General features: G+C 37.0%; 1 protein-coding gene across 4 annotated transcripts in view; it reads right to left on the bottom strand.

The window, feature by feature from the left end:
• Nucleotides 1-15,079, bottom strand: part of MTA3 (metastasis associated 1 family member 3) — a 133,848-nt gene that overhangs the window by 104,119 nt on the left and 14,650 nt on the right. For all 4 annotated transcript variants that reach the window (XM_027641528.1, XM_027641530.1, XM_027641527.1 and 1 more), the window contains exon 4: nt 6,503-6,629. In XM_027641528.1, the coding sequence (XP_027497329.1) occupies nt 6,503-6,629 (127 nt within the window). The remainder of the gene's footprint in view (nt 1-6,502; nt 6,630-15,079) is intronic.

Raw genomic sequence — 15,079 nt, 5'->3', positions numbered from 1 at the left:
AGAGGGTCCCCCAGGTCAGAACCAATGCAAATCACTCCGTGCAACTGAACTTAAAACTTTTGCATCTTATGAAAGGCTCATGCTTTGCAATTGTATCACCACAGGGAAATATATACTGATTTTCAGGTATTTAAGTAAGAGTCTTCCACAATAAACACACTTTTTCTTACACTGTTACTAGTACTGATTGTTGACCACATCTGAAAACAGGATTCTGGTCTAGACTGAATTTTCATCTTAGTTCCTTTCAGACTATTTCTAATTCTATTGGAAAAGAAAAAAAAGGAAAAAAAAAAGTCAGATATGCTTCAAAGTCCCTGTGCCCCAAACAAACTCAATCCAGAATGGAAGAAGATTTTGCTCAGCAATCCAAATGATCAGGTAAGCACATGTCTATGCAAAGCAAATTCACTCCTTATCCAGTTTGATTTATGCCAGAAAATAAAATCAGGCTTATAAGGCTCATCTGACCTATCTGTCTTGAGCTTCAGATCATTTGTTGCGTTTTAGTAAAGGAATCCCACATTCAGAAAAAAACTACTTCTCTACACCTTAGTAGTTTGAGGTATCAATATTAGTGAGTCCTGATGAGATGACGAAGAAGAAATAACAGCAAAAAAGAAAGTTGCCTGACAAAACTGAGTCATTTACAACACATTTAAAAAGCATCACACTCTTACAGTTTGTAAGCACAGCATGTTCTTACGAACTACACATTCTCATGCTGCTTTTTTTGAGATGTCTACAAAGTGGTGCCCATCAAAGTTACTTTAATCTACCCAGGAGCAAGGGTATTATTTAAAAAGCAAAAAAACCCCAGAAACCCCAAAATAAAACACACCAAAAAAAAAAAAAAATCACCAACCAACCAAACCCAAAAAAACCCAGACACTGTGTTCTAGACTGCATTACAGATCCCAATAATGTCAAAAGAGGGAAACAAAGATTCTTATAGCTTGATACTTTGGAAGTTTAAGTCCACTTTTTTTGTATTCTTACACATAAGAATATGCAGAGGTTCCAACTTTCTTAATAAAAATTAAAGAACTCTTCTCATGATCAGACTATTTGGACACTCTAGTGTCACATATGCACAGGCATTCTGAAACAATATTCACATTCTCCACAATCATATTAATCAGTTTTTAAAAAAATTACCTTATGCAATCACAATCTTTAAAGGGCTCATGAAGTCCTTTCTGTGTTGGAACAGAAGCAATAAACCATGCCAAGAGCATCTTAAGACAGTTTGGAGGTTTCTTTTTTGTCTTTTGTTTGTTAGTTTTTTAAATAAATAGTATGTATGATTGATTTCAGAATCAAAGGTCAGAAAGTTTATCTGAATTAAAGGTCATAGGTATAGAGAAAATTTGAATTTGCTGCTTATGTCAAGCAACAAATATAATCCTCTAAGAGCATAAGAGATACTTAGTCTATGCAAGGGCAATTTGAATAAAAATCCCCCATTAAATATTAGGGTGTAGATTTACTAGTTATTTGAACAATCCCCATAATGACAAACATCCACATAATGCACAGGTATCATATGCAGCGATGTTGAGTCCAGAAATCAAGTTCAGCAAGAATTTCAGCATTGTGCCCAAGAAAAGCAAAAACGTACTCAGTGCAAACAGTCTCTAAGAAGAAAAAAGAAAAAGCAGAGTGGTGCAAACACACATAATTAGCAACTGATAACACTTTAAAGATTACGGTAAATTATCCGTCACTTGAAAATTTTTCAACCAAGCATGGACTTCTCTCTGCAACATACAATTTAATGCAAGAACAAACACTTGGGATCACATCAATAGTCCCTGCACATAATTGTGTAGCCTGAATCAGATAAAAGAGCAATGGAAGAGGTCATTACAATACCACTCTTTTTGGTCCTAGGATAGGACTCTTAAAAGCCTATATTCTAACTTACCAGAAATGTTGTTGAAAGAAGTAATTCAGTAAATTAAATTTAGCAAATTTAATTTTTATTTCCTTAAGATTAATATTTGTAACCCCACTGTAACTCAGCAAGGCTTTTGACAAACTATTAGCTTATTCTTTAACCCTAACAAAAACCCAGACAATTGTATCAACTAAATTACCAATATAAGAGCAACTAAATATAATTATATAATAATAATAATAATAATTATATTTGAAATCCTCTTTCCTGTTTACAGATGGCCACCAGTCTGAAACTCTTCTCCATTCTCAAGCTGGTTTGACTGCCCTGGCACCCAACCACCTCTAGGCCCCCCAGGGGGGACAATTTCAAACCATGACAGTCAAATAGGCTGTATATGAGCCTTTTTGTTTTGCATAAATTCAAAAAGAAATATATTTTTTAAAATTTTTAGGTGGGTGGGGATTGTTCTTGCAGTATAAAGCAGCCCAAAAGATTGCCTGATTTTATTATGATATCTGAGAATGTTTGGACTATGTATGCTTTCCAAACACTTAAAAGTATTATAATAAAAATAATAATAATTAACCAACATAAAAAAACCCACAACCCCAAGACTGAAACACAGTTATTAGCAAACAAGAACTAAGCAAAGATACTGAAAATGGTAAGATGAACTCTGATGGATAAATAAATTCTTCTACACAACTCATATAAGTATTAAATTTAAGAGCAGTTACAAAGGATCTCAGAAGTTAATGTAAATCTTTCATAACAATCTAAACATGTTTAACACCTTTTAACTCTTGAGAGCTTAAGAATAAAAAGTAAATTTAAAGCCCATGTCAGAAGTCAGATAACTCAGTGTATCTCCAACAAGATAACTATATGCAGATTTTTACACAAAGGACCCATTTTTACCATGTGCTAAGTTTTATGATGAATTTTACAACACTGGCAAACAATTACAACTTTCTGACAACTTTCACCATTTTCCCCCCCAGGACCTTCTCATGCCTTTCCAAAATGCTGTACTTGGTAACGCTCAAATCTCTGAAATGCCAAGTTAAAGTACAGAGCACTGGCTCAACTCAGCCCCTCTCTGGGACTGGCATTGCTTATAGGAGCCACCTGCACAAATCCTGGGAGTATTCACCACATGACACTAGTGAAGGAGAGTGGCTCAGTGAGTCTGGCTGGCAGCATAACTGTTACAAGGACATGCGGGGATTACACAGCCTGGTAAAACTGCATCTGTAACATGCAGGGATCAGGAAGGAAGGAGATAATCCACTGGAGGGGTGTTAACTGACCTCACACATTTGAGTAGACAGGAGAGGCAACAGTTTCACTTATAACTTGACAAGTAGGCACCAAGGTAGCAAATCCTGTCTTTGATCCCCAAACCAGTGCATCAGCTTGTACTCTACCCCACACCATGACTCCAGACCAGTGCTGCACTGATCTAGACAATTGCACTTTCTTAAACACATTCCATGGTAAGAACACTGTCCACAAGGCAGTATTGCCATGTTTAATTACTACTACACTACCTGCTTCTAATTATTTTCTAAATCTGGATTTTTCTTCTATGTCAAAACTAATGCCACTCCCTAAAGTTACTGAAATGGCATAGTGACACCTAATGTAAAGGGGAAACAAGATGAAGTCTGAAAAGTCCCAGTATTTCTAACAAAACAAATTACTATCAAAAGAGTTACATATAATGCATATAGCAAAATAAAAAGTATCAGAATAAGGAATGAAACTGTATTTCAGTAATTCAAGAGCAAACAAATTACATCAGAATTATTCAAAGCTCAGAGTTGCAGACCAAAGAGCTTCAGAGTTAGACAAACACACTAAAGAAATCTAACCTACTAAAATAACATCAGGTAACTCAACTGTTAAGTAACAGTACCAGGTATATATACATGAGACATCACCATATTTGTAATCATGAACTAGAACAAAAGTAACCTCAGTGACAGAGTTTTTTTGAGAGGTGGAGGTATAATTTCCTCTACTGTACAGTTTGAAAAATGTAAAAAGAGCAAAGTTAAGAAAAGAAGAAAGACAAAATGAAAGCAGGAAAACTGTATTAATAAAAATTAAATAAAACCATACCAGGTAAAATACTTTTATTCCCCTAAATTGCAACACAAAGGCAACCAGACTCAGGTTTTTTTTTTTCTTGGCTGAAGATGTCGGTAAAATTTCCAAGATCTGTAGCTGCAAAACCCCTCCTCCATTCTCTTAAAATCACCTTTGGCTTTTCCCTCTTCCTTCCAAAGGGACTGATTTTTTAGTGTTCTTACTCTTGAGAGAACTGATTTCCAACCACCAGTCTCTATAACACTATACCATTTATTTTCTCCTGTAAATCCAATTGTTCCTTTCTAGGGGCTAAAACTGCAGGTGCCAAGACCAAAGGCCCGACATGGATCTATGCAGACTTTTATTGCACAAGTATCTGCTTGCTTTCTGTATGGAGACAATTGGCTTGGTAGCCCAGTGACAGTCAGAGAATGTCATCCACCCTGACTTCAATAAGGCCTGCACTGTGTTCCAGTGTCCTTTAACCAGACTGGAAACATATGGATCAGGTAAGTAGACAATAAGGCTGGAAAAAAACTAGCTGGACCCTCAGTGTAATGAGTGATACTAAGTCCAGCTGGCAGTTGGGGCCACCCCCGAGTTTCTGACCCTGGGACCAACAGTTTAATATCTTTAATAACCTGAATACACTTTTAACAAGTCTGCAGATTATATTAAACTGCATTTGTTCACTCTTAAGGTATAAGAACTAAACAGAGAAATTCCACTGCTCTGTTCCATTACCTAATAAAAAGATGGATAACTAAGATGGAGCCAGGCTTCTTTCAGAGAAGCACAGTGATAGGACACAAGGTAGCAGACTTGCAATAAGTGAAATCCCAAATCGATGACTGGGAAAAAAATTTCACCACAACAGTCATCAAACTGTTCACAGAGAGGCTGCAAAATCTGCATCCTTGAATATTCTTGAGTACTGATGGGAGACAGAGGAGTACCACCTTCACAATATTTCTACAATATTTACTGGAAAAGTTAACTGATAAAAGTTATGAAAACTACTGAGAATCACAGAATGTGAACATTAGTAAGTTAAAAAGCTAAATAAGAAATACTTTGCAGCGTATTTTCCTTCTTGTTTCCTTTTAAAACAGAGTTAAGATTGTTAAAACACCATTAGTCTACATCAAGCTTGTTCCAGAATTCATCTCGTAAAGGTCTTAGTAACTCGTGACAGTACAGCCCTACAACATTCATCTGTTCTGAAAAGTAGATGCAAGTCATCACTCTGCATTTGCCTGCTGTGTTGTGCAGCATGTACTATGAATTCACATGTTTTTTTGCCTTCTTTGTGAAGCATATACTGGAGAACCTCTACTGCATTTGCTCCCTGAGTTGTGAGGTGAAAAGACATTTACAATACTTCTATGTAATCTTCCCTCTGCAAAGAGAATACCTTATTTCAATATCTAAATGTCAAAGTAAGGAAAAGAAACTGCACAGGATTATTATCTCCATGCTATAGTTGGAGCAGCAGAGATTTGACAGTTATACGACTTTCTCAAAGTCAGAACAAGTATCTGAATCAAGCATGGGAAACTAAGACAAAAATTTCCAGCTTGCAGGTTTCGTGTTGTCAGTGAGAGAGATAAGCAACACATTTGCCAATAAGAGAGAAAATACATATACATATAAAGTGTTTCTCCTATTGGATAATATATACTTCTTTTTGGTGGTTTCTAGACATTTATGGCCTGAAATAGCTGATGGGAGTTGGATGTAATGAGAAAATGAAAATTCCTTCAGAATGCAACGTAAGAAACCTTGTTTCACACTTAGCTACACTCCCCCTTGTCACTGTGCTCTTTTCCATTTCTAGGTTCATTATTCCCCTGTACCAACACACACACACAAAAAAAAATATCTTTCTTGACTACTAAAGCAGAGATGACATGAGTATTTGCATCAGTTACAGATAGAAGTCAACAAATCCTTTTTGAGCTTTGGCAAGCTTCCTTCTACTTTAGCATTAGGGCAATTTAAAACGATACTTGAAATGCTTTTGCAACATTTAGCCAAAGAATCATGACTTCTTCACAGTTACTGAAGTAAACTGAGGTAATTTTACTTTAAAGTGTGTGCAGCCCTAAAATGCAGATTCGATCATTGAGCCACTGTCTCCTTTCCAAACCCATCTCCAATTTCCCTGGCCAGACAAAATGGTCAAAGTTCCTTTGGTCAGCAGATTAAAAAAAGAACTCATCCAAAGTAGTTACAGACTGATTTTATACCGAATTATCAACTGTTGCTCTAATTGACAAGCCAGAGCTCTGAGACTCTCGTCTCTTCTAAGGCTCAAACATCAAGTAACAGAAGGAGAAACCAAAGGTGCTTGTAAAGCAGTTCACAGGACAATCTGACACAACTCAGGTAAGATCAATTATACCCTTCTGCAAGGCAAAGGTTGACGTGTTCAGGCAGGTGGGCTACTGGCAGGCAACCCATCCCAGCAGAACACGCAGAGAAATGGTATCTACTACTTCTTACCTGATATGTGTTGCCGGAAGGGACTCATACTGGCGAGAAAGGAAAAGCTCTCTGTGCTTCAACTGATGCTTCTGTTTATCAGTCAAATCAACCTCAATTGTAGTTTCAGACTCTTCTTCAACTTCTTCTGCAGAGAAGCAGAGCGTAGGTCGAAATTAACTCTGTTGCATAACATCATTGCAGCCATTTCACTTGACATCCCCCCCACCCCTTAGCAACCTCCTTTAGTATTTCAAAGAAAAGATGAGTTTAACAAGACTACAGTTTATGTAACTTGACAGAATATTAAGTATTTTGAATTATACACTTCTACTTTAACTCTTTAAAAATTATGCTCCTCTCCTACTGTACTACGCATTGATGTCTTTCACATAGCTTCAAAACAATCCTGATATTACTCATTCTTTTTTCATCTTCTTTCATCAGTTTTTTCTTTCTTGCTTGTTGACCAGTTCTGGTTTTCATTTTCTGTTGCCAATATTATTATTACTAAAACTTTTACAGAAGTCCTCAGGAAAAGCATATTTTCTATGAACAGAAATTTACTAAATACAGTTGCAGTCTAAGACTGCAAAATCACAGTCTAAGAAAACTGAAAAAGCCTACTGTCTTCCACTATGTTAACCTTATTAGATACCAATAATAAATGCAGTGTATTTTCACATTTAAGTAGGATTTAAAATTATTTCTATTTTAAGCAAGATAGGAAGAAATAAAAGCAGATACTAGAAGGAGTCACACAGAGAGTTAAAGAGCAACGTTCACAGTGCTTGCTAACATATTTGAGCCTTGCTAACAATGACAGGTTCTTCAAAACAGCTACCCTGGGATCTCAGTGGCTGAAATTTGCTTTCCCAGTGGTTTCTTTGGACATGGGGAACTTGAATCTGTACTTCCTCTAGCATTCCAGAAAGGGTAAAAAGTGTCTCTGAATAATGGGTGCAAAAACATAGACCCTTTAATAACTTCTCTAAGATTTGGTAATTTTCTACCTAGCAAATTATCCATCATCTGCAAAACCAAGTGTACTTTACAAAATACTTCCCAGAAACTAAACAACAGAACCTCAGAATGAGGTAGTATTTCATGTAGCTACCTACAACAGATGACATCATCCGCTCTACCAATAATAACCATTTTTACAACCAACCTACAGACACTATTTCAAAATGAAGCCTGCCTGCATCCTCATGGCAACCACAGTTCTCTCCAAATGCAACACTACTATTTTTTTAATCATGTCTGTGTGTAGTTCATTCCAATTCTAATAGTTCTTTCCACAAAAGTGATATAACAACACACCGTGATATAACCAACTTCTTCAAATTCAGTTCCATTTACTTTAAGCCTATCTTGCTGTAGACACCCCCATACCCCTCCTTTTCTTGGTATGTTTTGTGGAGAGATGGAACAAGAAAAACAAAGTAGAAAACAATAATCCTCCAAGTCTCATGGACAGCCCACAGCCTCACCTGACACATGCACAGGTTCACATCAGACCAAAACTCAGTTCAGAATTATTCTGGCATCTACAGTACTGACAATAAAGAAAGCTTAAAAAATACTCAAAAAAATTCTATGCTAAGGCAAAGCATTTTTTTTTAATAAGGCAAGTAATTACATAAAAAAAAAAATTAGAATTTAATGCTAAAAGGTTATGTTTGTACTGGTTTGGGCTGGGATGGAGTTAATTTTCTTCAGTGGCAGTATAGGGTTGTGTTTTGGACTTGTGCTGAAAACAGTGTTGATAACCTAGAGATGTTTTTGTTACTGCTGAGCAGGGCTTACAAAGAGCCAAGGGCTTTTCTGCTCCTCATACCACCCCACCAGCAATGAGGCTGAGGAGGCACAAGAAACTAGGAAGCGACACAGTCAGGACAACTGACCCCAACTGACCAAAGGGATATCCCATATTATATGTCATCATGCTCATATAACACTGGAGGGGAAGGAAGAGGGAAGGGGGGACATTTGGAGTGATGATGTTTTGTCTTCCCAAGTCACCCTTATGCATGATAAAGCCCAGCTGTCCTGGAGATGGCTGAACCCCTGCCTGCCCATGGGAAGTGGTGAATTAATTCCTTGTTTTGCTTTGTTTGCTAATCCCAGTTCTCTTCCCCATCCCATCAGGAGTAGTGAGCGAACAGTTGTGTTCTGTTTAGTTGCCGGTTGGGGTTAAACCAAACCAATGTTTCCTGCAATCAATTTCAATAACTGTTTATTACAGTAAGTGACCATTACAAGCTACATTTGTATTTCAAAGCTCAAGTATGAATATTTCTTCTGGTTGTCCTCATTTTAGTGTTTTTCTAAATAATTTAGGCATCCAAACACAAGTGTCTGGGACCATATTAGCTTAACATTTTGAAAACACCTGACTGCAGGTAAAGCACAAAACACAGGACAATATGGGTTGGTTTAAAGTGATTGCAAGAATCCAGAGATGATATTCCAGAGAGTTTAAAATGGCTTTAGACACCTATGCTCATATCAATATCTCCCTCAGTGTAAGAATTTAAATTAAAAAAAAAATAATTAAAAAAACCTTTTAATCATATTTATTGCACTAATCTTACATAAGATTTGAAAATGTTAATTTAAGAGCCTAAAGCTGAAAGTCTCTTACATCCACCTCCTAAAAGACTCCAAACCTAAACATGAAACAAGGTAACTCTTTCTGTTGTATTTTTAGAAATAAAGCATATGTTTTACTCATGATGATCTGACAAGCTCAGTACTAAGTAGAACAAACTATGGCTGGACACAGAACAGTTCCATCCACTCAACACAATTTACCATCAGGATAATTTTACAACTTTCTTCTTTAGCATTATAATATAAAAACAACTCTAACAGTAGGATTAGCATTTAGTAAAACAAGTAATAGTTTGTCCTAGCAGTCACACAAATCTGTACAAGGAAAAACTGGAGAGCACAAAGAAGTAAGAAAGCTGAATTTGCTTGATGGTATTACAAAGAATTTTGCATCTGAAGAACCTTCAGACAGTTGCTTTTGAACTAGGTTTTTGCACAGATCAGGTCTTAACACTATCAGAAGGGAAGTGGTGACAAACTTGCAGTAGTTTGAGAGATCTCTTCATGGTTTTGACTTGATTTGCAGTACATATGAAATTCAACTTGCCATTCAAGGAGAGATTATTCCTATCAAAAGGAGTGACATGTAGAGGTACCTAAAGGAAACCATAAAGTATCACCAAGACAAGTACATTTCAGCACTTGGGGAGAGAAATAAGCAATGACTCAGAGCGAACAAATATTTTAATGAAGCAATATGATGACATACACAGGCCTCGTTCTTCCACAACTAGAGAGAAAAAAAAATAAATTTAAAATTGTTCAATTGAATAATGTTTTGAAAGTCCTAGGTATGCCTACAAAGATGAGTATAATCAGTTTTTGAAAATGACACAATATCCTTTAGGACTTGAGCTTTGTTTAAGAAAATGCTTTTTTGTAGTACTTTCCCTGGTTTACAACAAATATTTCATTATTTAAAAAAAAAAAAATCACAGAGAGCAGAAGCAGGCATCTCCAGTGACTATTAAAATCTTTTGGTCTATTTATTATACATTGGCTTTCTAACATCAATTGTAAATACTTAATTTGACCTTGAAAACCAGAGTCATCCAGTGATACTTTCAGTGGCAGTGCTGCAGACTTTCTGTTTTCCCTCTGATATAAATAAGACTTAACTGACTCAGTCAAGCAATGGATACTGGGAAGAAAGTGTAATCTTCACTCATTTTACATATGCATTGCCACTTCTAAAAACATGTGTTTTTTTCCTCTTCCATTTAATTTCTGGAATTCGCTGCTAGAAAATGGTGGTATATTAGGGAGCATGAGAAGAGACAACTGTCCATGCCACCTAAACTTTGTATAGTGTCTCTGTTTATAGTTATGTGATGACTGAAGCTTGCCACTAGAAAGAACAGCTTATTTTTACAACTAAATGAAAATAAACTGAGGGCAAGTCTCTAGAAATACAATACTCCTATTTAATACAAAATTGTTTTAAAATAACTTAAAAAAATAAATCCTGAAAGACATTTAAAGGTTTAAATGCAACTTCAACAACTGTATGGTTAACCATCAGCTGGCAAATAAGGTAAATTCCTCTGACATACTATTCTTCCTTTAATAAGTAAAAATAACCCACCATGTGCTCCCCTTGCCCACTGCAACAGAAAATAAGAGATTAGTTTAAACACCGAAGACTATCTTCAGGAAGGAGGTGTAAATCTTCACTGTTTAACAAAACGAGAAAGTTCTCCCTCTACTGCCACCAAATTGCTGACAGTGTTCTTTCCAGTTAGAGGTTGAATCACAAAATCAGTCAGGAAGGGACCACAGCGAGTCATCTGGTCCAACCTCCCTTCTCAAGCAGGATCATTCCAGAGCACAAATCCACAGTACTGGAATCTGGAAATTCAACCAAGAATCATAGAAACACAGAGTAATTCAGGCTGGAAGGGGCCTCAGGAGGTCTAGTACAAACTATTCCTCAAAGTAGGTTCAGCTGTGAGGTCAGTCCAGGTTACTCAGCATTTTATTCAGCTGGTCTTGAAATTCTCTGAAGAAAGAAACCACATAACCTCTCCAGCACCCAGTCATGGGAAAAAAACTTTTCCTTATATCTAATCTGAATCACTCCTGTTTCAATTTAATCACTGCCAAGAGTCAATTCCATCTTCTCTATAACTTCCACATAGGCACTGGGAGTTCACCTCTTCTCCAAGCTGAACAAGCTCAATTCCTGCTGCCACTCCTAGCAGGGCACATCATGGTGGGTTTTGCTGAAAGTGCTGCAATTTATCAGCAACTTCCCCGTATTGTGGACCTAAAACCTAGATGTGATGCAAGGAGTGCTGAATAATCAGGGATAATCACTTGTCTTGATCTACTGGCTATGTGCCTGGTGATACAGTCCAGGATGCTGTTGGCCAACTCCCTTCGTTGCCAGGGATTTGCTGTCTGCCAGCACCCTCAGGGCCTTTCCTGCAGAGCTGTTCCCCTAAGCCCCTCTGTTCCCTATATATCTGCCAAGAGCTTTTCCTTCCCAGGTGCAAGACTTGGCATTTGTCCCTGCTGAATATCTTTATGTTCTTGAGGGACCACTCCTCCTGTCTTCTAGGAATCCCTGAATACCAGCCATTCCCCTGAGGTAGCCTATCACCTGGTCATCCCCCCTCCCTGTGTTGTGTCACCTGCAAACATGATGAGAGTGCACCACACTGCCTGCTCCAGTTACTGATAAAGACAGGTTCCCATATAGATCCCCATGGGATTCCACACACAGTGTGAACCATTAACCACCACCCTCTGACTCAGGCCATGCAATTAGTTTTTTATTCACCTGGTTGTCCCTTAATCCAGATCAATTGCAATTACTTGGCCTGGTAGGCCTACCAAGAATGCTAGTGCTGGCACAAAAGAAAAAAGCAGGAACAGGCGACAAACTGGGAAGATGTAATGCAAAAAAAACAAGACCACTCCTTTCAACAGCAGCAAGGACTGACACTGAATTAAAATGGCAGAATACCCAAACCTATGGTGCATTAACTTTCTATGTCTTAAACTTAATTGCTTCCAATGCTGAAACCATACTTCAGCTTAGATGCATCCAGCTTATGCAAGCTTAGAAGGAGAGATTTAAATCAACACCCCATCTGTAGAGTTACAGCAGTTTCACCAGGTTTGTTAAAATACCTTTAACAAGGTATTTTATCACAATGTATTAGATCAGAATTTCAAGTTCAAAAAATGCCACTAAGCCTCACTTTCAGAAATTATTCTAATTTTTTTTCCTTTCCTGTATACCTTTTTCTTTTACACTCAGCACAAAAACTATACACATCATAGGTATCAACAACATATTTTTAAGCCTACAGATAAAAAGCTGAGAATGCTGAAGAGCAGCAAGTTTACCATACATCAAAGGAAAGGTGGCTGTTTTAGTCTCTTTTAAGTTTAGCTGCTTGTGCAAAAACATCGAGTGCACATTTGGTAGTTAGATGCTACAGCAGTAAGAATTATAAAAATAGATTTTGGGGGAGAGGAGTAAATCTATTTACTGCCAAATTGAGTACAACATATAAACATTAAGTCTAACCATCTGAACAATTCTATTCAGACTGTGAATGAAGAGCTCTCTTAGGTGAGCAGTTCGCCAATTTGCTCATCTGCGTGAGGCTTCTTGCTACGTTTCATTGTTCTAACTTAGTTGTGAGAGTTAACCCCCTAGTGCTGCAGTGAAGACATTTAATCAACTTTGTGAGCTAAACAATGCATGGTTACACTATCAATTTGACTGAGGAAGCATTTCCCAAAGCCAAATCAATCAGCTTTACTTACATCATGTCTGTTAGTACAATGTTCAGATGGCTGTTTGAATATATAACATCAGTTTGATATTTTCTGTTTCTTTCAGATAGGATAAGAAATTCAAAGCACAGTTTCCATGGATTACAAGCAATTTAGATAGCATGTTACTATCTAAAGGATGAATCTGAGCAATTCTACAGGTAGGAAAAAAACCAGACTGATCACTCATGTACAGGAAAGAGGTCTACTTTTCATTCCCGCTGGATAGCACAGATATGCAGGTGGCCTCTAAGGGGTTATCCAGTTTTCTTACACAATTATCCAAGTGATCCTCCCACACTACCTCATCATTATTTTTCTAAAGGATGTCATAAAACACAGAAATAACTACTGCGCAACCCTTAAGAACTAACATGCCACACTCTCCAATAAAAAATTATTACTAAAATCACACAAAATATTTTTTTGGGTACTCCCAAGTAGCACGTTACAATAATAACAAATCCCAGGACAGCAGTGGGCAATCATCTCGAGTTTATCACAGGCCTGTAGCAAAATTATTTAATGAAAACTATCACAGTGTTCATTACCACAAAACTCCACCTTCCAAAACTTGATGGGTGAGTTTTTTGGATAACTGGTTTTGGAGATTTTTCAGAGCAAGAAGCTTGTGGGTGGAAAGCAGGGAAGGATTACCTTCGTAAGTAGTATGAATCATGATGCGCTACATTAATAAATAGATCCTAATAAAGTAAATGTAAAATGAATGAATGCAAGAGCAAGCACAATTGTTTTTTAACCCTATTAATTCAGCACTGCTAACTAGTTTATGACAATACTACAGAACAGAAGGGTCCCATAGAAGCACAAAAACAATGACATGCAGGCAATGGTGAAAAAACAGGCAATTCTGTATCATAAACCTAAACTAGATTTTTCCTTTTTACCTGTTTTCTGTATGACCTATTCAAATGCAAATTCTTCCAAATAAGAAAATATCCTGTTACAGAGCCCAAGATGCGTTTGGTCATGTATATACCTGTATAAGCTGCACCAAGCTGCTGCAGGATGTGGGAAGCAACAGTCCTGTGCCATGTTTCTTTAAGCAGTTCATTCGTGGCAGCAAGCAGCAGACTTAAAATTGTGCCACAGACACTGCCATTTGCAATATGATGAATGTTTTCAATGTCCAATAACTGGTACCCAGCTCATCAGCTGAATCAGAAGTCAATTAGTAGTTTTTCCAAGGTGTACATATGTTTAGAGCTATGTGGGAAAGAAAGCAGAAAATTTTAGTTCTATCCTCAAATCCAGGCTGGCAAATCACCCACGAACAAAAGCGCACATGGCAAATCTGACACTGCCCAAGAAATAATTTTTAAATTCATCACCTGGCTCACGAAATACAAAGGCTATGTGTAACAATGCCACGTAACCTGCATGAATAACCATCACACCTGATTTTAAGAAAAGGGAGATATGTATCTTCCATTTTCACGAGACAGATGCTATTAACAACTTTTCCCATCGCTTAGATTTTCACCATTTCCATGTGAAACTCGTGCTCATATCTTGTTAAAACAAGATTGTCTTTCCTTCAGCACAGGCAACAGGTCTGTTTGGTCTAGTTGGTTAACAAGTTCCATAGTTGCCTCTCCTTAAGAAAATGTAGTGTAAATATTTAAAAATTAATAAATATATCATGTAGACAGCTAAACACACAAAAAAACTTATGTTTTCTGTAAGAACCCGAAGTTCAGATTTAAGATCGACAGTGACATTTTCTTTCAGTGTGACAATAATCACCGTTTCAGAGATCTAAACTGCTTTTCTAACATTCAATTCACATCCTCAAAAGCCAGTAAACAACTTTTCAAAATTTGTTGGCAGAGATGAAAAGGCACAGATTGTACAAGCACTTTCCTACCCCTACTCAGAATGGCATATGATTCTGTTTATAAAATATAAATTATTTCTCTTCTACAGTATCTCCTTACAGAAGGGCTGAATTTCCTTTGATTTTTTGCAGAAAGAAAAGAATTAGGGAGAAAATAAAAAGAAAGAAAAGAGAAAAAAAGGATTTGTATATCCTGTTCTTGAGTAAACTTAATCAAGATACATTAAAGCTCTATGTACAGCATTTGGAAATGAGAAGAATATCATTCAAGATAATGCCTGCTCAATGACAACACGATAAGAAAGTTTTTCTGTCTATAGACCTGACAAGACAAG

The sequence above is a fragment of the Corapipo altera genome, unplaced genomic scaffold (genome assembly GCF_003945725.1).
Source record: "Corapipo altera isolate COAL_440 unplaced genomic scaffold, ASM394572v1 48b, whole genome shotgun sequence".
Taxonomy (NCBI): Eukaryota; Metazoa; Chordata; class Aves; order Passeriformes; family Pipridae; genus Corapipo; species Corapipo altera.
This window is presented reverse-complemented; position numbering and strand designations above follow the sequence as displayed.